This window comes from Trachurus trachurus, assembly GCF_905171665.1.
Source record: "Trachurus trachurus genome assembly, chromosome: 8".
NCBI lineage: Eukaryota > Metazoa > Chordata > Actinopteri > Carangiformes > Carangidae > Trachurus > Trachurus trachurus.
Window position 1 is genome coordinate 22,083,923 of NC_139905.1, and position 26,170 is coordinate 22,110,092.

The 26,170-nt window shown below is 43.3% G+C and overlaps 2 protein-coding genes across 3 annotated transcripts in view; both read left to right on the forward strand.

Moving 5' to 3' along the window:
- The window catches only part of LOC310990587 (unconventional myosin-XV-like), a gene marked incomplete at its 3' end in the record, with an annotated part of 30,469 nt that extends 28,826 nt beyond the window's left edge, over window positions 1-1,643 (forward strand). The window contains exons 61-64 of the mRNA XM_083978025.1: window positions 248-381; window positions 729-862; window positions 1,289-1,429; window positions 1,542-1,643. Of these exons, the coding sequence (XP_083834151.1) occupies window positions 248-381; window positions 729-862; window positions 1,289-1,429; window positions 1,542-1,643 (511 nt within the window). The remainder of the gene's footprint in view (window positions 1-247; window positions 382-728; window positions 863-1,288; window positions 1,430-1,541) is intronic.
- A 1,521-nt stretch (window positions 1,644-3,164) lies between these two features.
- llgl1 (LLGL scribble cell polarity complex component 1) overlaps window positions 3,165-26,170 on the forward strand; it is a 37,364-nt gene continuing 14,358 nt past the window's right edge. The window contains exons 1-10 of one of the 2 annotated variants that reach the window (XM_083977096.1): window positions 3,165-3,864; window positions 7,077-7,174; window positions 18,472-18,553; window positions 18,674-18,834; window positions 18,981-19,127; window positions 23,721-23,883; window positions 24,043-24,178; window positions 24,507-24,561; window positions 25,027-25,181; window positions 25,272-25,492. In XM_083977096.1, the coding sequence (XP_083833222.1) occupies window positions 3,784-3,864; window positions 7,077-7,174; window positions 18,472-18,553; window positions 18,674-18,834; window positions 18,981-19,127; window positions 23,721-23,883; window positions 24,043-24,178; window positions 24,507-24,561; window positions 25,027-25,181; window positions 25,272-25,492 (1,299 nt within the window). In that variant the 5' untranslated portion in view covers window positions 3,165-3,783. Of the gene's footprint in view, window positions 3,865-7,076; window positions 7,175-7,471; window positions 8,328-18,471; window positions 18,554-18,673; window positions 18,835-18,980; window positions 19,128-23,720; window positions 23,884-24,042; window positions 24,179-24,506; window positions 24,562-25,026; window positions 25,182-25,271; window positions 25,493-26,170 lie in introns of those variants that run through there. The other variant, XM_083977097.1, reaches the window with a different exon arrangement.

Sequence of the window (26,170 nt, forward strand, 5' to 3'; positions counted from 1 at the left end):
GTCCAGCATCCGTTCAGCAACCACTGTTTGTTGGTTATACGTATATATGACCATGGGTCCTTACTCTCTGTCCTTTGTAGTAGTATTAGTGTCAAACAGCGGCACATACAGAGACAGACAAGTGAACACATACTATACACATACACACACTTACATTCTCAATCAGTAAACACCAGCTAGCATCAATCTGCTGTCTCTGATGTTTTCCTGGTTTGCTCTTTGTGTGCGTGTGTGTGTGTGTTATTAGTCGTGAGGTGCAGGAGTGTGTCCCTCCACAGTTCTACAGCAAACAAGGTTCACAACATTGGCTGAACATGACAACTCAACACATGCAGCAGGTCCAGCCCTTAAACCCGCACCAGGCCCGTGCACAGTTCCTTGGTAAGTCTATCTGTCTGTCTCTGAAAGCAACTTTTGACATAAACGTGACAGCAGCCTCCAAAGACGCTTTTATTATTCATCAGATTCACATAATTAATAGAAGATCGTCTTGCATATTCCCTGTCAAATCTAGTGGGCTAAACAGATTTTTAGAACATCTGCTCATCAAAACATCTTAGAAATAGTAGACAGACAAAAAATACGCATATTTAAAGTGCTGCTTAGTAAATGATACTAGAAAGTGAAGAAGACATGAAATGTACGATGTTTCACCGACTTCAATTTCTTTAAAATAACCGACGGAAATTACTTGTGATGTCTTTGTGTCTTTTGTTTTTTTTGTCCAGGTCTGGTCAGTGCGTTCCCTATGTTTGGCTCCTCCTTCTTCTACATCCAGAGTTCGAGCTCTGTGTCCATCCACGCCCCGTGTATCCTGGCCGTAAATCTGAATGGACTGCACTTTCTTAACAAGGATACTCATGTATGTTACAGATAAACATTCACACTAGTCACACTATCAGATTATCCAATCAAATGCAAATCCGGTCTGTGTAATGTTGCATGCTTCATATTTCAGGACCAGTTGGTGAGATATGGTAGCGGGCAACTGGATGTGTGAAATAGTATGAATTTGACATAGGACATGTGTTCACTTGACTTGGCATTGACCCATTTAGGTTAAAAAGCAGCTGCTACATAATAATATAGTCATTTCAAAACAAAGTATTTGTCGCCCTCTGCTGGTTATGCTATTCTACCTGCCTTTGTCCATCCTTTTGTTTGTCTTCTCACTAACCAACAAACCAAACACAGGATAAAAAAAAAACATTATCTAGATACCAAATCATGTGACTCTAAATACCTGTGCATGTTTTGCATACATTTGGTTCTTTGTGTGTGTAATCAGGAGACCATGGTGCGTTTCCCTCTGAAGGAGGTCCAGTCAACTCGCACCCAGAGACCAACTTCGGGCTCTAGTTACCCGTATGTGGAGATCATGATAGGAGACCTGCTCAACCAGCGTATCATGCAGCTACAGCTGGAGCAGGTGTGTAGGGGCAAAGAAAAAAAGGAGAGATATATACAAATATATGTAATTCATCTGTACCTTAAGAGCCATGTTGTTTCTATATCTGTGTGTGTGTGTGTGTGTGTTCCAGGGCCTGGAGCTGTGCCGAGTCATTGCCATGCACATGGAGAACATGTTGTCTGTCAGAGAAAAGAGACTCACGCTGCCACCGAGCGAAATCACACTGCTATAACACACACACACACACACACACACACACACACACACACACACACACACACACACACACACACACACACACACACACACACACACACACACACACACACACACACATGGTATCTACCTCTATATAATATTTTGATATTCAAGGATAATGTTTCAATATCACAATGAATGTACAGTGACATTGGGGAGTGGTGTATTCCAGAAATGTGGCCTCTGACTTATTTTCTGACTAATATTTTCTCAACTAATTCCTTGGTTTGATAGTTAACTTGTCAGCTTGTTTTGTCCAACAAACAGTCCAAAAACCAAAACACTGTCAGTTCACATTGGACAAGCTAGAGCCCGGAAAAAATGACAGAATGATAAATCAATCATCAGGTATTGCTGATTTATTTTTTGATGGTTCATTAATCATTCAAACACCTTTCGTATAGTTCACTTATATTTCTGTGCACAACACATACACCAGCTCAGTATCCTGTACCTTGCAAACACTTTAACATGCGGTGTGCAATGAGTAAAACACATAGGCTATATTGCAATTCAGTTTAAGGTGTAGAAACAGAGAGCCAGACTCTCTTTCAACCAGAACTTCTTGAGATCTTTTCTACTATGCCTGATTTAGGGGGCTGTGATTACAATGGACAAGGCCCCTTTAATCAACTTTACTTCCCCACTTCAGAAAAATAGTATGATTTGATTAGCCTTGATCTTTGGGCAACACTGAATTAAAATAGTTGTGGTATTGCACTAAATGAGGGTAAAACCCCCACTGCAGTCAGCTCTGCACAAAGAGAAATTGAAATGAACATTTCGCAAACTTAGGTTTGACTGCATCTTCCCCTTAACATGACTGGATACCTGGGATTTGATATAATACATCATTTATTAGGTTTGGGCCCATGTCACAGTAAATTCTTTATAAACCTCAAAAAAGATTTTTTTTTTTAATATAATTTATTTTGGCAAATAGTGTTATAGGCCACATGATAGACCAGTGAACACTTTGCACTAAGAGAAATTATTTATATAAAAGCCTATATATACAATGTATATATTTTTGTAAATAGCTGATGTACATAACTGATGCAATTGTGAATGTTGTAAATTAAAGTTTTTAGCGTAAATGTCAGTGTGACTTTGGTTCTTGTTTTTTTTTTTATTAACATGAACATGAACATTATACTTTCGCAAAATGAACTGTAAGACCAATGTGGAACAGAAAGTAAAGAAATGTCTTTCCTTAAAAAAGATCAAGAACATTATAGACTACAAAGAAAAGAAACACACAAATAACTGTGTTTCCCAAGAAGAGAGCTAGGGAGACATATTAAAATACGTAAGCACAAAAATAGTAACACAAAAATATGAATGAAATAAAAGACAAAATAAAGAAGAGACTGGTAAAATTGTGTACAGTATAAAGGGAAAGAGAGAGGAGCTGCAGTGCAGACAATATAAATTACAAAAATAGATCAATCATAATACCATAACATGGTTTTGAGGGGGACAATACGTCTTACATGTGACAAACATCCAGTAATTGACATAATCCCAAACATACTGTTGTAAAAAATTAACAATTAGTCAACAATTTGAGGTGAACAAGTTCACTTGCTTTGCTCTTATTAACTCTTAGTGGCTGTTTATCGCATGATAGTTTCATTTACTCCAACAGACTCGCCGTCCATCGCCCAGTACGGATGCCTGTAGTGGGGCGGTGGTCCCCGGCGCGTCCCGTGCTACAAACCCAGCGCCCCCTCGCCGGAGCGCTGCGCTGTGTGGGCGTCGCTGTGTAATTGCTCGCAGATTTCTTCGCCCTCATTGGTTCACAATAACGGGGTCCGTGTGAACTGGGAACGGGAACGGAGGGCGGGGGGAGGAGGAGAGGGGAGGGGGCTGTGGTCAAACCCACCGCGACCTAAACAGCTCCAGGAGGGAGGAGAGGAGAGGAGCAGAGCCGCCGCCGCCGCCGCAGCAGCAGCAGGAGCAGCAGCGTCGCAGCCCCGCGTTCAGCCTGCATGGGCCAGTCGGTTAGCTAGCTTTAGCATCGTCCTCCGCTGTCGCCGAGAGCCCGAGAGGGTCGTTCCCCCCCGTGTCCCCCTCTCACCGGGTCCTGCCTGAGCCCCCCGCCCGGCTTCAAGATGATGAAGTTTAGGTTTCGTCGGCAGGGCACCGACCCGCAGAGGGAGAAGATAAAACAGGAGCTTTTCGCCTTCAACAAGGTAAAGTAACGGGACAAGAGGAGTGGGAGGGGGACGGGGGAGTCCTGCTCTCCTCCTCTGCTGCTCCCCGAAACTAAAAACAGGCTTGTTTCTGTAAACGGAACTGGATTTGAAGTTAAGCACCGCACAGCATTTACCCCGGCGGCTCACCTCCAGCTAGAAACACACATGAGCTGATAAGTGCAGGAGTTGAACGTGCAGAGGGATGCGTGTGTGCGAGTGTGTGCGCGTGCGTGCGTGAACGGTTTAGTTGTTAATTGGCGTGTTAATTGGCTCTCACCCAAGCGAGGCCAGCATTCAAAGTGTACCGGGCAAACTTGTCTCCGCAGACCTGACATTACTGTAATTAATCAGCAGCAGCTGATGGTGTGAGTCGCAGGGATTAGCGGGTTTTAGATTAACAAGATCACTTTGAGCTGTGTTGCTGCAGTCTGATGCTTCATACTGGCACTGTGACCAATACTACAGATATTGATCAAGATGGCTGTCAGTGTGGTGGTGACAGTTTTAACTCCTGTACCACTTTCACAGCTCTGTGTGTTATCAGCCTGCTGGGATGTTTTCTTCACTGCTGCTGCTGCTGAGGGCTCAGACCTCTTCTTCTTGTTCACTTAAAACCACCAGTGTCAGGTTTCATACAGCTCAACTCTGGCATCATGTCCACATTGATATAAACCAGTTCATGTACAGTAAATTTCAGCTTCCTGAAGCTTGACTTCACATTATGTCTACACATACGACACCATTCCCATCTGGACAGTGCTGTTATCTATTTGAGGAGTTACTGGTCTGAACAACTTCCGTATCTTTTCCAGGAAGCTGCATGTTGTCAAGGGTTGTTAAATAATATTTATTTATTGACAACAGTGCTATCATTGATTCTGCCTATTGGGATAATTCTTTATTGATTGCTTTAATGATCCCTGATCATTTGTCTCATTGGTGGAAAGATTAGGCCTACACAGGTTTTCAGCATCAATGCAACTGTTGTATCATCTCTGTGTCTGAACACAGGCTGCAGCATCGTCATCTAAAATGGATGAAATGAGGGAATATTTGTACAGCGTCGGTTTTAATTTTGGTTTTCCTCGTCAGAGACAAAATCTGCTCAGCCTGCCTGCTTGGCGATAATGTTATTATCACATGGGATATTTATCGTAGGTAACAGTAACAGACGTGCTGCTCTGTTGGTAAGCAGTGGCACTCATGCGAAGTGTGTCAAATACATGGCAGCCGTGGTGTTTCCAGCCTGGCTTGAAGTGACCATTTTACAGATGGTTCAACCAAGCACGCTTGTCTTTCCCCATAAAATAAAACCACCATTTCAACCGTTTTTCCACCAAGTTTCCAGTGTATGAGTGTGATGTCATTGTTTTTGAAAAGAAAAGCACCAATGTCCGACATGCACGGCAGCATCAATAAAAGGAGGTGATAAGCTTTTAGGCAAACAATTGCAACGGTTTGGCCAATTTGGACTCGACTCAAGCTGCATCCTGATTCCAATTCGTGATGATGTCACTGCTGTTGAACAGGTGTCAACCTAAAAGTAGGTTGCAGCACTTTTTATCTCACATATCAGGGACAATAGGCATTGTTACATCTAATCAAAGTGTAACGGATGCGGTGTGTATGGACTTACCTATAGTCATGGCTGAAAACTGATAGCAGATTGTTGATACAAACAATTATCTGCCTCAGGGATGTGTTGATAATGGTGCACATCGGTCATCGATTGCACGTCATTTCTCGATGGAGCTGACAAGAGGGTCTTCACTTGTATACGATGTACGCACGTCGCACTTGAGCTGTTCAGAGAGCGCCGCTGCCTGTCTGCACACCGTGTCACTCAAAAAGTAGAGCAGAGTGTTCCAGGGAGAGGAGCTGTCCAAACTTTTTGATGTTGAAAGCCACAGTTTATCATGCAGAGTGGGTGACACAAGAAAATGAACTCTGCTCAGACACGATCATCTAGAGCAGCAGTGCAAAAAAACCTGAAAGAGTATGAAGGAAAATAAACAGCAGCATGGTTTTGACTGTAATATTTTTTCTCATTTCGGTCGGAGGCAAATAGATAAAGAGTTGTAATGCACAGTTTTCATTGTCACGCTTTGGTCCATGACCTGACCCTTCATAAAACATTCAGTTGTGTTGCTATGCAGCCTTTTGCTAAATTCATTATTTCATGCAGACATAGGCTACATATTTTTATAGACTTCGCTCTGGTGACTCCCATTTCTTTTAATCACCTTTGAGATATTGCTTCACTGCAGCACTTGTGTCTGTGAATGTCTATGAAAAAGTGATAGACAAAGACACAGACAAACGCTTCAAAGACATTTCATGCACTGTTATATTTGACAGAGGAAGGAACTGGTGCATTACGAACACCAGTGTTGATAATGTCATCTTTTGACAGCAGTAAGAGTGTGTAGGTGGACACATTGCTTTTGCTTTGCTACTAAAACGGAGTACATTGATGTTGTCAAAATGGTGTATAATGTCTCATAAAGTCCATTAACTATTTATTGGACCGTGACAACAAACACACGAACGCAATTTTTTAAGGTTGGGCACCAGCTGCCACAACTATCACAGGGGTGGTCTCTCAACAGGAGTGTTACTTTGATGTGACTGTGTTTGTCTTGGTTTTTGTGTGGTAGGGTCGGTACTTATAGGAAAGACAGAGTTAATGTTTGACTTCATATCTAACTTGGCAAGTGTATTTCCAGGTTTGTTTGACACAGAACCCGGTCAGTGGTCCTTGGCCACAAAACTTTGAAGTCCACGCATCCTCTCTTTTTTTTTTTCAATAGATTTAGGTGTCCCTCTACATGTTCTCTGTTTGTTTTTTGTCTCTATAGAGCTAAATGCTTTCCCAGCTGTCTCGCCTTTTTCCTCACATGGGCAGAGTGAAAAGCTGTGAATTGATGTTAATCTCATTTAACAAGGTCTACGGAGTGTTAGAATAAAGCAATGCTGCTGCCATCAGTGCTTTTTAAGAACTTTCCTCCAACTTTATTAAGGGAGTCCTCCCTCTTAGACGCCTCGCTGCCTCCTCAGTCTGCTGGGCAGAGGCACGCACAGACATGGGAGGGTGAATTAGGGAAAATGTCAGAAAAATGAATGCGAGTGTTTTCTTGTGTCAGCTGTTAATGTGTCTCTGTCTGTTTGTCTTTCCCACTCTTTCTCTCGGCCTCTCTTTTCTCCTGCAGACTGTGGAACATGGGTTTCCACATCAGCCCAGCGCTTTGGCCTTTGACCCCAAACTGCAGCTTATGGCCATCGGCACAAAGTCAGGAGCCATCAAAGTGTATCCTTTATCAGCACCAACTACTTTGTACCTTTTTTAATTGTCTTAATCCTGTATAATTATGACCGAGAGCTGCTGTGAGAGCGCGTGACATACGACTGGACTGTGTGAACCCAAAATCCAAACTCACAGGTCAGAAACTGTCTAAGCAGTGCTCTGCACAGAGGCTGGTAGAGAACACCCAGTGAGGTGCTGCTCTGTTTGTCTGTACATCAGCTCCGTGGTGCAGCTGCTGTGCCGTCTTCTGCTTCAGGTTTGTCACCGTCTCATGCATCTGTCATGCTTGTTTGATTTCACATTCTTCGTCTCCTGTGCACATTGAAGGATGAGACCCACTGTTGTCATTGTGATTCAGAAAACACAACAGTTCCCCGCTTTTGTTCTGTTTAAAGGCTAATTGAGCTATAAGTCGGGTTCTGTTTCCCTCACAGGGCTGTCGAGCTTCCCTGCTCAAAGCGTTCTGTGGATGTTGAGGAAAAACTGATCGGCTGTATCTGCAGCAGAGCTGTTTATATAACAGTAGAGCAGAGCAGAGCAGCGTGTTGCTGTGTGTGCTGTCTGTCTCTGGGGGGAGTTGCACTGTCTGCACCACTAAAGCGAAGAAGACTGATCTGTCATTCCCCACTAAACTGACAATATTCAAAGACCGGCTATTTATTAATTTTCCTGGGTGATATTTTCATAGTTGTGGCCGAATCCAATGGTTTATAGCAACATGTTCCTAATTTAACTAAATGCCTGTTATCTAAGAATATGGTGACATTGTTGGAAAGGATTTTACTATGGTGGGCAGCCTGAGCGAACAGGCACGTAAACAAACCATCAGTTACACAAAGAGAGAGTAAAACATGAAGTGTGACAGTACGATGTCAGGATGTATGGACATGGAAAGAACAACCTCTTGTCTTATACATAATAAAACCTGGCTACTACTTGGTGAAGTAGTGCAAGCTCTTAGTTTCTATACGACACCAGCAGTTCAGGTGCACTCGGCTTCAGAGTAATTTCTGGCGAAGCTCTTTAGCTAATATGGTGAAATTGGAGGTTTGTTTACCACTTACATGATCATCCGACTGCATGTGTTTGTGCTGTGCCCTGCTTTACTCAGCTGTAACACTCAACACCACAATTGCAGATTGCTGCAATTAAAGTGGTGAGTATAATGTTATCATAGCTGATTGATCTGTTGAGCCATGATTCTGAAAATGAGACTAAGGAGACCGAGAGGAACCACAACTGCATTTTCTTTTTAGTTTGCGGTCGGCGTGAATGGAACCCCGGCAGTGACGAGGCTCTTAACGACCGAGCAAAACAGGATGAGCTGGAACTGGCTGAACTGTTATATATTAGCATTGGTTTGGACTGTGATCTGCATTGCTGCAAAAGCCAGACTTTGGCTCAGGGTTTTGGTTGTGTCAAAAATTCCAGCAACTCAGAGGCTCATGAACTGTCCACATAACACAACTCTGTGACATCTTGTTGATCTCGCTTATCTCCCCATGGCCTCCAACTCTGTCATGGTTTTACAATGATGTGCTCTGTAGTTAGTTGCAGGCTAACATCAGGCTGTTGACAGTATTTGGTTTTCCTCTTCAGCCTCAGCTCGTCGTCATCCTTAGAAAGTGTAAAGGCATGTGTCTTGAAGCGAACAGCAAGTATGTTTTGCATGTCTGCCTCACATGTTTCACGTTTGTCTCGCATGTTTCATGTGAGAGCGTGCGAGCTGCAGTGGAGAGCAAGGAAGAAGATTGCTTAACAAGAAAGAAATGCCAGTGTTTGTATGTTCATTCAAACTGTGCGTAGTTATTTAGTCGGTATGTACAGATTTATTTATCAGTGCGTGAAGGGAGGCTGGTTTTGTGTACGTGCAGATGCATCAGAGTGAAGAATCAGCTCTCTGAGATGCAGTGTTCGGAGAGCGAGGGAGGGGGAGAGAGAGAGAGAGAGAGAGAGAGAGAGAGAGAGACTGGTAGTACCAGGCACTTGCACCCCGGAGAGAGATGGATGGACGGAGAGATGGAGGAGGGGAGAGATGGAGATAAACAGAGACAGCGAAGACAAGGGAGTGTGAAAGAGACAGAGGGGGAGGCCAAATAGCTAGAATGTATGGTATACCTACAAAATGACTGGTGCTGCAGCAAAGTCCTGCTACTTCTTTAACAAGGACCCAGCTGCTGTCGGAATTTCTGGAAAGTCGGCGTGCATGCCCCTGAGGGAATATCTGCAAAGTTTAGAGTAAAAGTTTGTAACTGAATGCAGCATTTTGTTTCAGACTAGAACTGCAGAAATAAATCAATTGAAATAAAATGAATGAAGCAGTTTTGAGGGAGTCATTTTCAAACAAACAATGTCCTTAAATTCTCAACTGTGAAGTGAAAACTGTTGTCACCCCTCCAGGCAAACGTCACCTGTGTCCCAGAACAATGTGATGAGCTTTTTCCAGCGTTATGAGCCCCTGAGATGAACAGCAAATCTTCACATTTGAGAAGTTGGAAGTAGAAAATGTTTGTTTTGCCAGAAATCATCCAGATTCCTTAAATGACTAATTGATCGACCAATCAGCTGTAATGTTGGGGTCTCAGTGGGTGATTGGCAGCTTTTGTTCTGAAAGTCTGGTTGAGATGAAGCGACAGCCTTCATTTTTAAACGTGTGTGTGTGTGTCCACATTCCCCGATAATCTCACAGACCGACTGACATGAGTTTGACCTAGAAGAGCTTGGCAGCATACCTGCTCATACTGTAACACACACACACACACACACACACACTCGCAGCCCGTAGTGCCAGATGTGGTTCGACTCACACACTGACTCCTGAGCTGGGCTGTACGGTCGGTGTGTGTGTGTGTGTGTGTGTTGAGCACATAGTTGTTATTGGTTTATTGACTCAATTACAACGAAGAAGTGGAAAATTGCTAAATGTGGAGTTTTTTTGGTTGGTGTCTGAACTACTGTTTTGAGTGCTGGCGTGGTTTCTCCTCCTCCTCCTCCTCCTCCTCCTCCTCCTCCTCCTCTTGTTCACATGCGCGGCGCTCCAGTTTCTCACTTGTTCTTTCCTTTTCTCCTTCTTTCGCTCTCTGCGTGTTTATAAAGGCAGAGTCATATTACGTCCTGAGAGTTTCTGCTTCGACCACAGACTGGGGCTCGGCAGAGGGAAGGGGACAATGTGGTGTGGAGTTTTTTTGTGTGCGTATGTCGACAGAGATCATGTGTGGGGGTGGTGGGGCGATCTTGAGGAGTCTGTCTCCTGTCATGGAATGCATGTTGCGTTGCCCTGGGTTAACCCTCCCTCTGTGTGTGTGCGTGCGTGCGTGCGTGCGTGCGTGTGTGTATGCGCAGATTGGGTGAGTAAGAGCTTTGTTGCTGAGTCTAGTCTTAATAAAGGGAGCTTTTGAATTGGTTTCCAAGACAACCAGCACAGTTGCCTGGGATGAGAAGTGCTTGCAGACTGCAGGATTTTTAAAGTCTGCAGCTCAGCACACCAGTGTGTTGGTAGAAAGGTGTCATTTATGGTTTAAAGGTATAAAAAAAAAAAAAGATACTCAGACTGTATCTGTATATAACACACTCAAACACACACATCTGTCTAAAAGAGTACGACTGTAGGCTGTGCTTGCATCTGCCTCATCCAGTATGTGCTGGATCGCATTGAAACTTTGACCATGAAGCTTCAGTATTGACGATCCAACAGTCAGAGGGACGAGCTAATATTTACACACACAGACGCACCGTAGCGCTTTGATCAGTGTGTTTGTGGGTGTGCTCCAGCTGTCAGCTCTCCCTCTGTCTGTCTGACATCCTGTTGGACACACACACACACACACACACCCACCACACCACACCACACTGCTTGATCACCCTGCGTTGTAACAATTCATTGGATCTAATCTCTGCACCAGTTGGTTGCGAGTGCTGGAATGTGTTGGTCCATAACATCCGATGCTTTGTTTTTTTCTTCTTCTTTGCATTTCTTCAGATTTTGGGAACACTTGGCCACTTTTCATACTTAGTGTGGTGTACATGTGTTTGCTGACATTGCGTAGTCGCTGTTGATTTTGGACTGGCCTGAAATTCACACGGTCACAATGTGAATCATGCTCTTTTTGCGGTGCAACAGTGCCAGACACATTCTGACTTAAACAGTGAATGGAGTAAGTTTCTTCCTTTAGTTTCTTGACCTGTGCCCTGAGCTGACTGTGCTGACAGCTGCTTCAACTTATTGTGAATGTGAAGGAATCCTGAATTGTTTATCCGTCCTTGGAAGTCAACACTTTTATTTTGTAGTTTGTGGAGAAAACAGTGAATTCCCCATGTGCTTTTTGAGACCACTCATTTCCGTTTCCAATTGTGCTGCAGCTTTTCCCTCCCAGTTCCAGCTTTTTGTTTGTCACATTAATTTGTTTTCATACTCAACTGCACAGACTGTGGTTTTGTATTACAGCCTCATTTGTGGGCTACTACGAAATATCATGTTATATAAGCTACATTCCTTTTTTTGTTTTGTGTTGAATAAAACTGTAAGTCAGTATTTAAAGGCACGGTTACGAGAAAATCATTGCGATTCATTCTTCCCACCCTTCACCTCTTCCCTCTTACTTCTCCTCTCACCCACTCACTGCCTACTCTCCACTTATTTTGCCATATAAAGTATTTTGTCTATCACTGCACTGCCCACTCCTCATGCTCCTTTATTCCTTTTCCTCATTCTTCCCATTATGTTTTTGTTTTGTCTCTCTCTCCTCCATCTTTCTTTTGGTTTTTCTCTGTTTGTCACTTCGTCCCCTGGCTATAGCTCGTCCCTCATTGATATTCTTGAAGAATCGCAGGACCTTTAAACCCCCTCCCCACCCTCCTATTCTGTTCTGTCTTACACAGCCTCTTCACCCTCCCCTCTTTGGTCGGTGCCGGCCTCCTCTTCAGCCCCCACACCCCCCCACACCTATACACACTTACAGATGAATGGACACACACACTTGCCTGCCCAGTTGGCAGCAAGTTGAAGGGGACTGTCTGTCGGGATAAGGGTGGGGGGTCTCACCGACTTGGACAGACTGGATAGGTTTTTGAATGAGAGTGTTTAGGAACCGAAAAGAAAACATTTATCTGATCTGGCAAGTCACAGTTGTGTGAAAACAATGAATCCCAGTGAAGAGTTAAAAGAGGAGAGACGGGCGAGTGGATTTCACAAGAGAAAGCGAGGAAAAAATGCAGAGTAATGGTCGCGCTAACTTGGCACTTGGCACCGAACTCAATGCTTACATTGAAATGCTAATATGCTCACAGCGAGTGTGCCTGAAATCTCTCCATATACAGTGCATTTACGGAGTAACCTTGTATTGACTGACTAAATAGTAAGTGCAAATGTATCCAAATCAGGAAATCTATCTATACAGAAAACAATCAACACTGGAACAAAAACGGTGTGCTACTAATCCCAGAATGCATCTTTTTGTTTGCTAGTTTGTCAGCAAGCTATCTATTGCTAATTAGCATCATTACTATCAATAGGCTAACGCTTCACGTCCCTCAAATTCACACTGATCTTGAAAGAAGTGCTTTTAGCATCTAAAAATGATCCTGTGGTCATGTCAGACTTTACATCTCTGACGTTTTAACTTCTGTTTTGTTTGATTCCTGTTTGTTTAATTTGATATCCTTGGTTTAACTGTTATTTTGTCAGTCCACTCAACGCCATTGCAAATGGTGTAAATAAAAATGTTGTAGTATATTACAGATACTGTATGATGGCAGCACAGTTAGTGATATTTTTCCTATAGAAGTAATGAAACAGTGGCCTCGGTTTCCCTGTGTTCGCCGGTGTTACAGTTGAACACTGTCAATTTGTTCCAGTCATCAGAATCATTACAACTCGTCCTGCGGGGACTGTGAGTGTTTGCAGTGTGACAGTGAAGGTGTTTTGTTGCTGACTTGACAGTCATGAACATCCAGTCTGAGTGCCGCGGTGTCAGGGGGAGCGTGCACTGAGTGAGTGGGACAGAAATGGGAGTGTGGGAGGTGGAGAGGTACGAGCGGAGGGAGAGGATGCAAATGAGACGGGATTGTTTCTCTAGTGTGTGGGTGGAGTTGTTTGGCTTGTCATGTTGTAGACAGCCTTTTGCCAAACGTCTTCAAGACTTTGTAAATGTGTGCGTGTTGCTATGTGTGTAGGGAGGAAAGGGAGTTGGAGAAATGCTCACAGATGATTCCTCTGAAGTTTGGAGTATAAACTCTAAAGCACCTTCCTAAACTTTTTTCACCCTTTCCTCGGTCTAGATTGTTTCATTCTCTCTGTGTGTGGACTTTCACATTTGTCTACATTCATCCTTGGGTTTAATGATCCATCCTTCCTTCCTGTCCATCCCTATCTTGTGTGTGTGTGTGTGTGTGTGTGTGTGTTAGAGGGTGTGCTGGCTGTTGCCTGTGTGTCCGCATAGAGGACAATGCCTTCTGTTTGTCTGTATTCAGACCGTGAAATCGCTTTATCCTTGCTAACGCTTGCTCTTTGCATCACCGGGCAATTGCACTTGTGTGTGTGGGGGGGGGAGTGAGTGAGTGTGTGTGTGTCTGTGAGTGAGTGATTATGAGTTACTGTAGGCCTCCATTGTGTGCATTTCAGGGCTGTCTGGTGAGCAATGTAGCAAATCTTTGTGAGTTACACACTCAGAACATGCAGATGAATGACTGGTTTCCTTGCACTGATCAGCACTGTCACTGTCATTCAACAGGTTGTTCAAAGATTTGTCTCCTGTTTTTATTTCTGAACCTTTATTGCAACTTTTTAAGAAACCACCTGAACATTTATTTCACAACTTTAAGTTTATGTGTATATGTACATACATGCACTTGCTGCTTGTCTCACTTCATTTTATTGCTTTCATTCAAAATTGGATGGAGACAGCCTTTGAGTTACTGCTTTGAGTCAGTTTGACTCAGTGTTTCTAGCTCTGTATTCAGTACTGACGTGACTGCCTTCAGCCTCTGGTGTGAAGGCCTTGTGTGTTGGTGTGTTTCCGTGTTTGAACAGTGGAAGAAGCCTCTGATGTTTCTTGCAAGGCATCCTGAGTGTTTGGACCAGTTCCTTTCATCTGTCCCTCCTTTTTTTTTCTTTTTTAGAATCCACATCCTGAAGTTAAGTTTATTCTTATGTGGCATGTTCTGAGATGGCAAATTCATCATCTAATCAAAATGACTAAGAAAGGGAACTGGCAGTCAAGTTAAAGACAGTGTGTACTGAATTAAAGCAAATAGTTCCTTGCCTCTCTGTCGAGCGTACTTACTACTGATTTCAAAAACTTTTAATTTCTCCAATAATTAACATTATGACCAAATACATACAAAAGTAATGATAGTCCCATCAGCCTAGTGGTAATTGGCTAATGCTGGCATGCTATTCAGCATTTTATTCAGTGGTCTCCTTGAGAAAATTAAGCCTGTTCCCGGAGTTTACTTTCCATACTCTAAGACCAAGTGGCATCTATTACAACAGCAGCCAGAAGAAGAGAGACCTTTGATTTTAACAATGTAAATGAATGTTGTTTTCAGATTGAAATATTCTGTAATTTGTGTTTGCTGCAAACTGGCAAACCTGCTCATGCGCTAAACTAATGTCAGCTTAAACATGTTGGCAACTTGGCATAGTTAATGCCCATATCTCGTCTTTCAGTCTAGGGTTCATAGGGTTAAACAGGTTAACAAGAGCTGCAGCTTCATGTGTATTCATTTGAGTTTGACTATCTGATGCAAACTATAATAGCAAGTTCATGTTTCTGTTTTTAAAGTAACTGCCTGGCAGAGGGAGGCGGTTGGGGGGTGGGGGCAGGGTGACACATTTATTATCTGCCCACTGGTACAGAGAACCTGTAATAATGGCCAATCAGCAGATAGAGGAGGGAGCTTATTTCAGAGCACACACACACACACACACACACACACACACACACACACACACACACACACACACACACACACACACACACACACACACACACACACACACACACACACACACACACACACACACACACACACACACACACACACACACACACACAGCCATCCCCAGTGAGGAGGTGATGACATCATGACCGGGAATCCTCCACCAGCTGTCCTCTGACATCACCAGGACCAGGAAATGAGTGTGTGTGTGTGCGTGTCATCTGGGAACCATGTGCCACATTTCAGCTGTTAGCTTTTTCACTTGTCCTCATCGTGCACATTCTAATTTATCTTCTCTCTTGATTTTTAATAAAAACCTCTGCCGTACATCTGTTCTCCTGACTGTCAGACGTATTTATCTGGGACTCTTTGGAATGACAAAGCCTGAAATTGGAGATGGTTAGTGGCCTGGTTCTTGTCAGAGGTGCTACAGACCAGCCAAGTGTCAAGGCTCTGACACAGTCTTAAATAGTCATTTGTGGTCTTATATTTTTTTCCCTGCATGTGCTGACAACTTTCCTTGCGCTCTTTTTTGGCACAGCCATCCTAAAATTGAGGGAACTGTATAGATTTGAGATGAATGAGCTGTGGTTAACATTAAATAGCTGGGACACATCATTACATAGCCGGGATACAGGCACAAACCACTGCTGTCCATCTGTTTCCAGTCCCTCCGATCTTTGATCCTCTGCTCTGGAACTTTGATTTGTTTTTGTTTTTTCTCTTTTTACTTACTTTCCTGTCAATTTTCTCACTTTCATGTCCGCAGCAGCAGTACAACTGTTTTAATGCATGACATGTTTGCCTGTTAGTGTCCAACATCTTCCCTGGACCAGAGTATACAACATTTTGCAGTTGCTGTTTCCTTCTCTTCTTTGATGAAGGGTGGTGTGATGATATGACCTAAATATCATATCCAAGTATAAATCATTCAATGAATAAGTACTGTAGTATGTATCAGAGGATCACATAGAAAGCCCAGTTATTACACATTGAATCATATATTGCAAATGTCTTGCCTCAGTTGGTGCCACATAATAGAATGTAAGGTGGTGCCCAAATGATGAAAACATGTCTGTGTGCAATCTGTGACAAAATAAGATAAATGATGAAGCATTGAATGAACCTCTAAACATCTTTCTATGTATTTCGTCATATCATACAGTCCAACCTGGAAATATACTTTATTCTCAGCATTAGATGAGAAGATCGATACCTAACGCTGATTACTGAGCGATAAGAAGTGATGCCAGCAGCCAGTTAGCTTTGCTTTAAGCAGAGACTAGTCTGCATGAATCTCTTTCCATAGGTCAGAGGTTCAAATCTGTCCACAAAAGATGTAGTGTTAAAACAACAACCACCACTAACAACATCTTGTTATAGTCCACTGTAAAACATCTAAACTTGATATGACATGTTAATTGCTGACTATAGATGTGCCGGTTGATGTAACCTTGCTCCCTTTTAGATGGAGTATGGCTCACCCATATTTCCTGTAACCCAAGCTGACCAGCTATTGGCTGTAGCTCCTCATCTAATTCTCAGCAAGAAAAAAACCTGTATATTTCCCACAATGTCAAACTATTGCTTCAGCATGTAGTGTACAGGATATATTTATATAACTGTGCTTTGTTTTGGTTCCTCTGTCACTTATCTGTCTTGCTATTATCTGGACTTGTGGTTTATGATCCAGGAGTGAATGTTCCTCTCACACCTCCACCTCCAGCTGTCTGAGGCATGTGTTATTGCAGCGAATAAAACCCAGGGACAGGAAGTGACAACACTGAAGGAATGCTGTTATAACCCTCAGTCGGATCTCCAGGGGATCAGGACAGGGAGGGAACGAGCAAAGTGGGATTTAAGTTGAGCAGAAGAGAGGCGAAATTGAAAGCGAACGGGGAACGGTGCTGAAGGAATATCACCGACTTCCCGCGGAACGAAGGGACAAAGCCGAGGGAAGAGAGGATGGTAGAATTCAGAATAAGTGGATGTAGAGACAATTCTCCCTGGGCGTGCTGAGAGCAGGAAAGAAGCTAGTGCTGATAAAGTGAAAACATGAACACAAGTGAAGAGAGGAGGACATTTATCTTGGTACAATATTATATTTTTTCTCAGATAAAGCAGAGAATAATGAAGACAATAGCGGCACGAATAGAGAAACCAGCTCTGTACACAGTCATATACAAACATGAGAACTCTTCAGATTTCCTCTTTTCTGCATTTTTAATCCACATTCCTACAGGCTTATGTAAGCAGTGTGCTCAAGTGTGTCGGTGTTGCTCACAAGTCTGTGTGTCTGTGTGTATATATGTGTGTTCAGCTGCTAGCGGGTGTGTGCTAATTCGCAGTTTAGCCCAATTTAGCCTAGTTGTGTGCATGGCGTCACAGTTCTTGAGAGTAGTCTTTTCCTTTTATCAGCTCGGCTTCATTTACTGGGCTAACAAAGGAAGAGCTCTGTGAAGAATGCCGCTGATTATACCCACTCACACGTACAGGGTGCTGGTTTTCAGCATCTGCGTCATCTGGTGGTGTTGGTAATTGCTATGCAGGTTGTTTGTAATGTTGTGATTTCTCCCCTGCTATTACACCTCACTGGCGTGTTTGTTCTGCTCAGAATTACCAGACGTGAGCTCTGTCACTCCCAGTCACACATTTTAACTCGACGTTAAAAGAAAATGTTATGAGGAATGAAAGATGCTTTTAAGTGCATGGATTGTGTTGTGCAGTTTGTGTCTGTCTGGAGGAGACAGAGGAACATGGTGGGTTCATGCTTGTGCCTGTTGTGATCTGCCGTGACCTCCCACACTGCCAGAAATAACATTTGCCATTTGGTTCACACTTTTTGCCCCTAATCTCCTTACCCCACCAGTGATGCATTTTTTAACTGCAGTGTTGATGCCATGCTTGACACGTAATGCTAAACTGCAGCTGTGGACAGGAAGAGACAGAATGGTTACACTGGTCCCCTGCCTTATCTGTATTGGTTTGTCCATGCTGATGTAATGACACTTTATTTTCTTTATGTGTAAAATGAACAATCAGGCGCATTACATTACCTCCTTTAGGTATCACTCACGTCCCCCTGATATTTTCTTATTAGGGACCAACAGTCACACATCGTATCATATGAACAGCTCTGAGCTATTTAGTCAAAAATAATAATGAGTGCTGCAAAGAAAGTAACATTTAAGTTATACAAGTGTGTCAGTGTCTCTGCAAGCTTTATAAAGGATGCATTCCTGTTGTGAAATAAGTGACAAAGATACATTTATTAGACTGCACACAGGCAACTCTTCTCAGAGCTGCTCTCGTCACTGTGAACGTTTGCCATGCTGTGTATTTCCTTGACGGGATCCTCACAGTTACGGGGCCCCTGGTGTGGAGTTCACAGGACTACACAGAGACACCACCGCAGTTACACAGATCCACTTCCTGCCCGGACAGGTGAGCCAGCTCCATGCCAAGTGTAAAAATAAAACAAATCTCTGTGCAGCCTGAGTGGAAATATGACAGTTGCGGCCAAACGGATGTGTGACATTAACCTTCCGACTTGCTGTGTCGTAGGGCCGCCTGCTGTCACTGCTGGATGACAACACCATTCACCTGTGGGAGCTTGTGGCGAGCGCTCCTAGAGAGGTGGGAGGGGTCAAGAGAGAGGGTGTGGTCTCCCTCCAGGAAGTGGGAGACTATTGCCTCCCAGGAAGACCTGGCATTGAGAGCTGCAGGTATTCAAGAGCCTCTTTTGTCCTTTTTTTTTTGATTGTTTATGTTTGTATTAGCCCCCCTCCCGTCACTCTGTCTGCCCATTGGACGATCTTGCACGCATGCTCGTCCAAGTCATTAACATGCTCACTTATCCTCTTCTTCCCAGCACCACCCGAGTGACCGTCCTCCTCTTGCTGAAGTCATGTGACCTGCTCTGCATTGGAACGGAGGGAGGGGGCGTGTACTTCCTGCAGCTGCCCTGCCTCTCGCTGAAAGACAGCCAGACGCTGCTCCAGGATCAGGTCATGCAGAGGTGAGACTGTGGCATCAACCACTTTACAGACAGCAAAACGTTGGTTGACCAGTAGAAAAACGTTACATCACGTTTGATCTTTTTGAAATCAGTGGCTGCTCATGTTGCAGTGACTCGGTTACCTTGCAGTTTAATTGAAGTATGTTGTGTTCAGGTCGGTCTTTTAGTCAGTGTTGGCCCAGAAAATCCCTGGTAACATCATGTATACTACAACACAACCGCTAACGACAGTATTATTTTGTAAAACGCTTTCCATGTTAATTCTCTGTGTCTTCTCCGTCTTGACCTAAAATTCTCTCACTGACTCACATTTTGGCCGCCTTCTCTCCTCTCCGTTGCTGCCAGAGTACAACTTCCCTTGAAACACTCCAGTTTCCTCCCCTCACAGCTCCAGCTGAGCAGGTCGGACACACACACACATGCAGCCAGAGACAAATATCCCAGTTGACCCTCGCAGCAGCAGAAAGGGCGGGGTCATGTGGTTCAGGGACCATGAGAACAGTCAGATCTCCTGTATGATGTTATGAGAAAAGGAAAAAGGGAGCAGGAGACATCACGTATTGTAAAACCGGTGAAAAATATTCTCAGTGCCAGTTGTCAAGTCGTTATTGAATAATACATGTTTTCTGGATGTGAGTGAGTCAGATGCAGATCGTGAACTACCACAGAACGGAGCTGTAGCAGCACCTGTTCTGGGACAGTGGTGCATTGGACATTTACAGCAGTGGGCTGGAATTTGAGCAGATGTGGTTTGGGACTAGAAGTTTAGGGGGGAATAAACGAGCTACAGTGTGTATTGAATGTCAGTGAAGCTGAGCTCAGGTAAATCTGAGAACATTTACTCAGTAGTCTCTTAATTATCACTGATGAGGTTGAACACAAACATACAGTTTCCCCCAACAAACTGTTGAAGTTCTCATGGGAAATGTTTGTGTGTTCTTCACACTGATCTGAGGTGGGTTGGGTTGAGTGGGAAAAAGGTAATCTCACATCCTGTACTTTAGTTTACAGATCAGGCTTTACCAACGCTTCATTTAAAGTGTGTTTATTGTTGCAGAGCTGTTTGCTTCTGTTGATGCTGTCATCCTAATCTGATCTGGGTTGTTTAATAACTTGTTAGAAATAGTTTAGAAACGTTCTCTTGTCATACAACAAAGAAAAAGTAAAGGGTCCAAACCAAGTTTTTACCTGACACAAAAGGCTGCACGATCTGCTGACTCATCTGTTTACAGCAGATGCATCAGCTTACATAAACTTGCATAATGAGGCAAAGGGGAATGGCTGACAGTTGATACCATGGCCAAACACTGGAGAACTGTGTAAACAAAGACAAACTGTGGCCACAAACAGACCCCTACCCCTAGAAGTCAAAGGCATTTAATAGTGTTTTCTACAGGGCTTCAGATTGAAGTGTTTGTTGTTTTGTCCACCCCCCCCCCCACCAACATCCATGTGGTTGTGTGCAGCCATGTATGAAAGCTGAGCAGAAGTGAACTGGAGAAAACCACAGCGGGACGGTGGTTTTAGAGTTTTAGAGCACAGACGCAGATCCCATGGATAAACTAGCAATGTGCACGCTGTTGTTGATATTTTTATTTTATTCTTTTTGTACACACTAGAAACTTTTTTCCCCCAATGCTTTAATGCTACAGACATCTTTGCTGCATTCCTGTGTTGATACCCTGGCAGTGTATCACAGGGCTTCTCTTGTGTTTCTTTTTTATTCTGCTATGCGACTGTCTCACTGGTTGGCCAAACCCCTCATTAACTAAGCTTGTTTAGGGAAGTGGGCAGAACTGAGGCCTAACGAGGGCCCTGATAAGACGTGTGTGTGTGTGTGTGTGTGTCTGTGTGTGTGTGTGTGCAAAGGAGGGTCGTTTTTAGACAGTGAGGCTTTGTACCGGCTGCCAAAACGCGGTGTTCCGGTTGGGGAAGTGTTTCAGCTGTTTCTCCGATGTGCGCACACACACACACATACACATACACATACACATACACATACACATACACATACACATACACATACACATACACATACACATACACACAGAGGCTCATCACCGGGACTCTGTAGCAGGATGCTGGATTCCCTAAAAATACTTGTGAACGGAGAGACGGAGACAATGGAATGCTTTGTTGGGAATGTTTCTGCCTCTGTGCTTCCGGAGAGAGGAGCTTCCTCAGTGAAGCAAGGCAGTCGGAAGTCTGTGTGTGTCTGTGTGTGTCTGTGTGTTTCTCTCCGTCCTCCTATCTCTTTCTGCGATTGGTTCTGCCTCATTCACAGGCTAAAATGCTGCAGTGCTTTATAAACTCTCTTCCACCTTTATTTGTTTTTCATGTGTCGTTTCTGTGTCTCTCCTCCTCCTCCTGTCTTCTCCCGCTCTGTTCCCTGTCCGTCGCTGAGGGAATCCTCTGACATCTCGCGGGTGTGTCCTGCTCCACATTCCTCCGCTGCCTCAGAGGAATGTCTAGTTCAGAAGCTTCAGCTTGATGTTGTTGTTGTTGTTATTGGAAGGGCAGTGTTGCAGTGTTATAGTTAATACACAAGGTTTGCCCTTTGTTGATTATGTTATTCAAAAGTTTTAACACTTTCTCTTTGGGTTGCTTGGTGTTAAAAGATAGGAGGTGTGGGAGTTTTTTTCTGTCCAGTCCCACATCCTACTCACCAACTGGATTATCATAATGCACAGATCTTTCCTTCACTCACTGTATAATCTCCCTGTGGTTGTACATAACATCACGTCTGTCAGGATATGGGACTCCTCTCTAATGACATGTCCTTGGAAAATGGACAGTTTTTCCTTCAAGCCACAGTCAGTGACATACATTCAAATGTCCCTGGTTAATGGCAAATTTAGAAGGAATTCAGTCTCGAGCTTTGGAAACAATATGTGAAACTTTGTTTGTTTGTTTAACCTTTATTTAGATCTCGAAAGCCATTGAGGGTAAAACCCTCATTTCCAATGGCATCGAGAGCACATCAAATCAACAGCAATCATATAACAAATACAGTGATCATAAAAATACATCAACAGCAATATGATCAGACATTATCAACAATTTTTTAGGATTTTTTAAAACAATTGCATTCAAAAGTATGCATATTTATGATCATGTTTTTAAACTGGCCTGGGGTAACAAATGAATTCATTTTCAGAGATCGTTGAAGAGAGTTCCAGGTATGAGCAGCAGAAAAACTGAATGCAGTTCTACCGAAAGCTGAATCCGTCCGAGGAACCTGGAGTGTTAGATAATCATTTGAACGAGTTGAATAAATTTGAGATGGCCAGTTCAATAAATTACTAAGATATGTTGGTGTAAAGCCAGTTAAAGCTTTATAAATAAAAAGGTAGTAATGTATGTCTCTTCTGATTGATAAAGGAGCCCATCCTACTTTCTTATACAGTACGCAGTGATGGGTAGAATAAGTGGATCCGGTGATAAATCTGAGAGCAGAGTGGTATAATGAGTCGAGTGAGGCAAGAATAGAAGCAGATGCATGCCTGTAGATGACATCACCGTAATCCAGAACAGGCATCAAAACGGCCTCTATTATACACTTTCTATAAATTAATGGAAAGTTAGATTTGTTTCTATAGAAATATCCAAGTTTTTGTTTTAATCTAACTGCAAGGTTGTCGATATGATATTTATATGTAAGTTTTTGATCCAGCCAGATGCCTAAATATTTGTATTCAGTGACTCTTTGTATGTCATGTCCAGAATGAGTGGTGATACATAAGTTGGTATTTATTGTATTTCTGGATTTTGAGAAGATCATGTACTTGGTTTTGTCCGTATTTAGAATTAAATTGAGATTGAAAAGAGAATACTGGAGTTTGTTGAAGGCTTGCTGGAGGGCTTCAATGGCAGAGTGTGGGGTATCGGAGACACAGTAAAGAATTGTATCGTCAGCATAGAGATGGGTGTGACAGTTGGTTATTGTGGATGTAATATCATTGATATAGATTGTGAATAATACAGGTCCTAATATGGATCCCTGCGGAACACCTTTCGTTAAGGGTAGGTGTGAAGAATGATGATGTCCCAATGTCACTGACTGTTGTCTGTTGGATAAATAGTCCTTGAACCACTGAAGTGAATTTGAATTGAAACCAATGTCAGATAAACGTTTTTGCAGCAGGATGTGGTCAACAGTGTCAAATGCCTTTGATAAATCCACAAATAGAGCAGCACAGTATTTTCCCTTGTCTAATGCACTTATGATGTCGTTGGTAACAGATGAAATAGCGGTGACGGTGCTATGCATAGCTCGGAAACCGGCCTTGTTGTAATCACATGACCAAATATTGCACCTCAGTTCACTGACTATTCATCACTTACACATCACATCACTTCTGCACTTTCTGCATAGACCCTGTTACTAGTTTTAGTCTGGTGTTCTCAGACCGCTGACATCTGGTTCTGGTGCTCACCTCGTCATTTACACATAAAGTTCATAACTCGTCCATCAGTGATTCAAGTTTCTTCACAGGATAATATGAGTTGTAGTCAGTCAGTAGTGATTTATAGCACGCAGCATTAGAATAACACATATGTGAGATAATGGGTGATGTTTTGTTTTTGGTGCAGCCTGCCAGACGACTACCGATGTGGGAAATCCTTAGGGCCGGTGGAGTCGCTTCAGGAACATCCTCAGCAGCCAGGGAAGATTCTGATTGGCTACAGCCGAGGCCTGGTGGTCCTATGGGATCTGAGCACTCGTCATGCCGACCAGCTGTTCCTGGGCAAACAGGTACTTGGTTTACAGAGTGAAGTTTCCTCAGCAAGTTCACATTATTAATGGGCTATCTATGAATATACATATCTTTAAATTGTAATTTTACTGCTATGCAGCCTGGTCTGATGGATCTGTGTGTGTGTGTGTGTGTGTGTGTGTGTACCCCCCCTGCAGCAGCTGGAGAGCCTGGTGTGGGAACGCTGTGGAAACTTGTTTGTCAGTTCCCATAACGATGGGGGCTACTCTGTGTGGTCAGTTACCAATGGCAACACCTACAATCACCAGCCAGTGTCCTCCACCATCCCATATGGTGAGAAACACACGCACACAGCAGTTAATGCATGCTTAAGCACACTGTCATACACGTCCGGTGGAGTTGATGGTCTGTTTGACGATGGCAAAATGAACCATGTCTGATGACATACCGTGACTCATAGGAGCTCGTTGTTATGGTGACAATTAGGGTTAAAGGGGATTTTGTTCAGTCAGATTCCTGGTGGGAGTGACCACAAGAGGATTCTTATTCTAGATGTGTATGTAAAGTTAAAGCTTTTAACAATGCTGCTTGAATTTTTCTTTCTTGTTTGTGTTAATAGTTTTGTAAATGTTTTGTAACTTCACCTTATTGTCTGCACCAGGTCCATTTCCCTGCAAGGCCATCAGCAAGATCCTGTATAGGACAACTCAGACAGGGTGAGTGCTGCAGCCTTGTGTTGTGACATTTTTCCTGTATGAGGACATTTGATTCCTGCAGTCAGACTGGGCGTCTTGGATCCTAGTGCCAAAACATTTTTACTCCGCCTTTCTTCATATCCTCTTTTTTTTTTTTTTTTAAACCTCTTTCCACTGCTTTTGTCCTTTTAAATCCAAAAGTTGTTGCCTCCTGCTCCAAGAATACTATTTTCTTTAGTTTGAAATAACATGGTGATTACTCAAATCCCTTCAAGAAGTTCAAAGAAAATGTCTTTTTATGATGGTATTTTTATAATCTGCATTTCACCCAGATCTTTGTAGCATATATCTTTTCCATCTTGTTGCAAATTCTTTCTTTAAAATTAAAGCTCATTTTTGGATGTAGAAAGAATAGAGATTCCCCACTCGGAGACTCTTGCTCAGATGTTGGATTGAAGAAACGCTCTTGTGTTTTCCTCGCTCCAGTTCTCCGGTGCTGTTATACAGTGGAGGGATGCCCAGAGCGAGCTACGGTGACCGCCACTGTCTGACCATTCAGCAGGACAAAGACCACGTCACTCTTGACTTCACATCGCGAGTCATTGACTTCTTCACTGTCCACAGCACAGAGCAGGAGAAAGGTGACCAACTGGCCAACACCAGTGATGTGTGTCCTTGGATGCTCGACAGCGTCAACGCTTCATTTCCCGTCTTGTCCCTCATTCCTACAGAGTTTGATGACCCGTCGGCGTTGGTGGTGTTGCTAGAAGAGGAGCTGGTTGTTATCGATCTCCAAACCCCCGGGTGGCCTTCTCTGCCCACTCCCTACCTGGCTCCTCTCCACTCCTCAGCCATCACCTGCTCCTGCCACATCTCCAGCGTCCCTCCTAAGCTGTGGGAGAGGGTGGTCAACGCAGGGAAAGCACAGCAGGGCTTGCAACACACGCACAGGGTGAGAGGCAGAGTTCAGTTAAACAGGAAACAAGCACTCGCACGCATGGGCAATGACTTCTTTTAAATGCTGAAATTGCTTATTGTGTGGAGGTCAGGACTCCTTAATGTGGCTGGAGCAATGTAAATGTTTTGAATACTCTAATTTATTCTCTTTCACCATTTGCACGAGTCACTTCTTCTTCTGTTGACTTACAATTCTTAGAATATCCCAAGAGACCGTTATTAGTGCTTGTGAAATCTTTATTAGATACAGTACATGCGACAAAAAACAATTTTCAGACTCTCATCTATTTTTTAATACGTTAGGGCTTTGATGCAAAGACTGCTTTGTGCTTCACTTGCCTCTTTTTCGCTACATTGGCTGGAAAACATTTGTCAATAAAGCAAAATTGTGTAGAAGAATGTTCAGTATTGAGGAAAGGGGGGAGAAATGCATTTTTTTATTTTGTTGCTTTTGATCTTGTGTTTCTCGACCATTCTTTTGGCATCATGAAAAAGTTCCCTCTCTAGGTATTAGAATTGATTTCTACTCAGTCAAACGTAGCTGGCAGCGTCAGCGTTGATAGCGTGTTACTGGTGGAGCGCTGTGGCTGTTGGCAGGACGCTGCAGAACAGGATTATTCTGTAAATTGGTTTATTCATGGCAGGAGGGATATTCATTTACAGCAAATCAAGG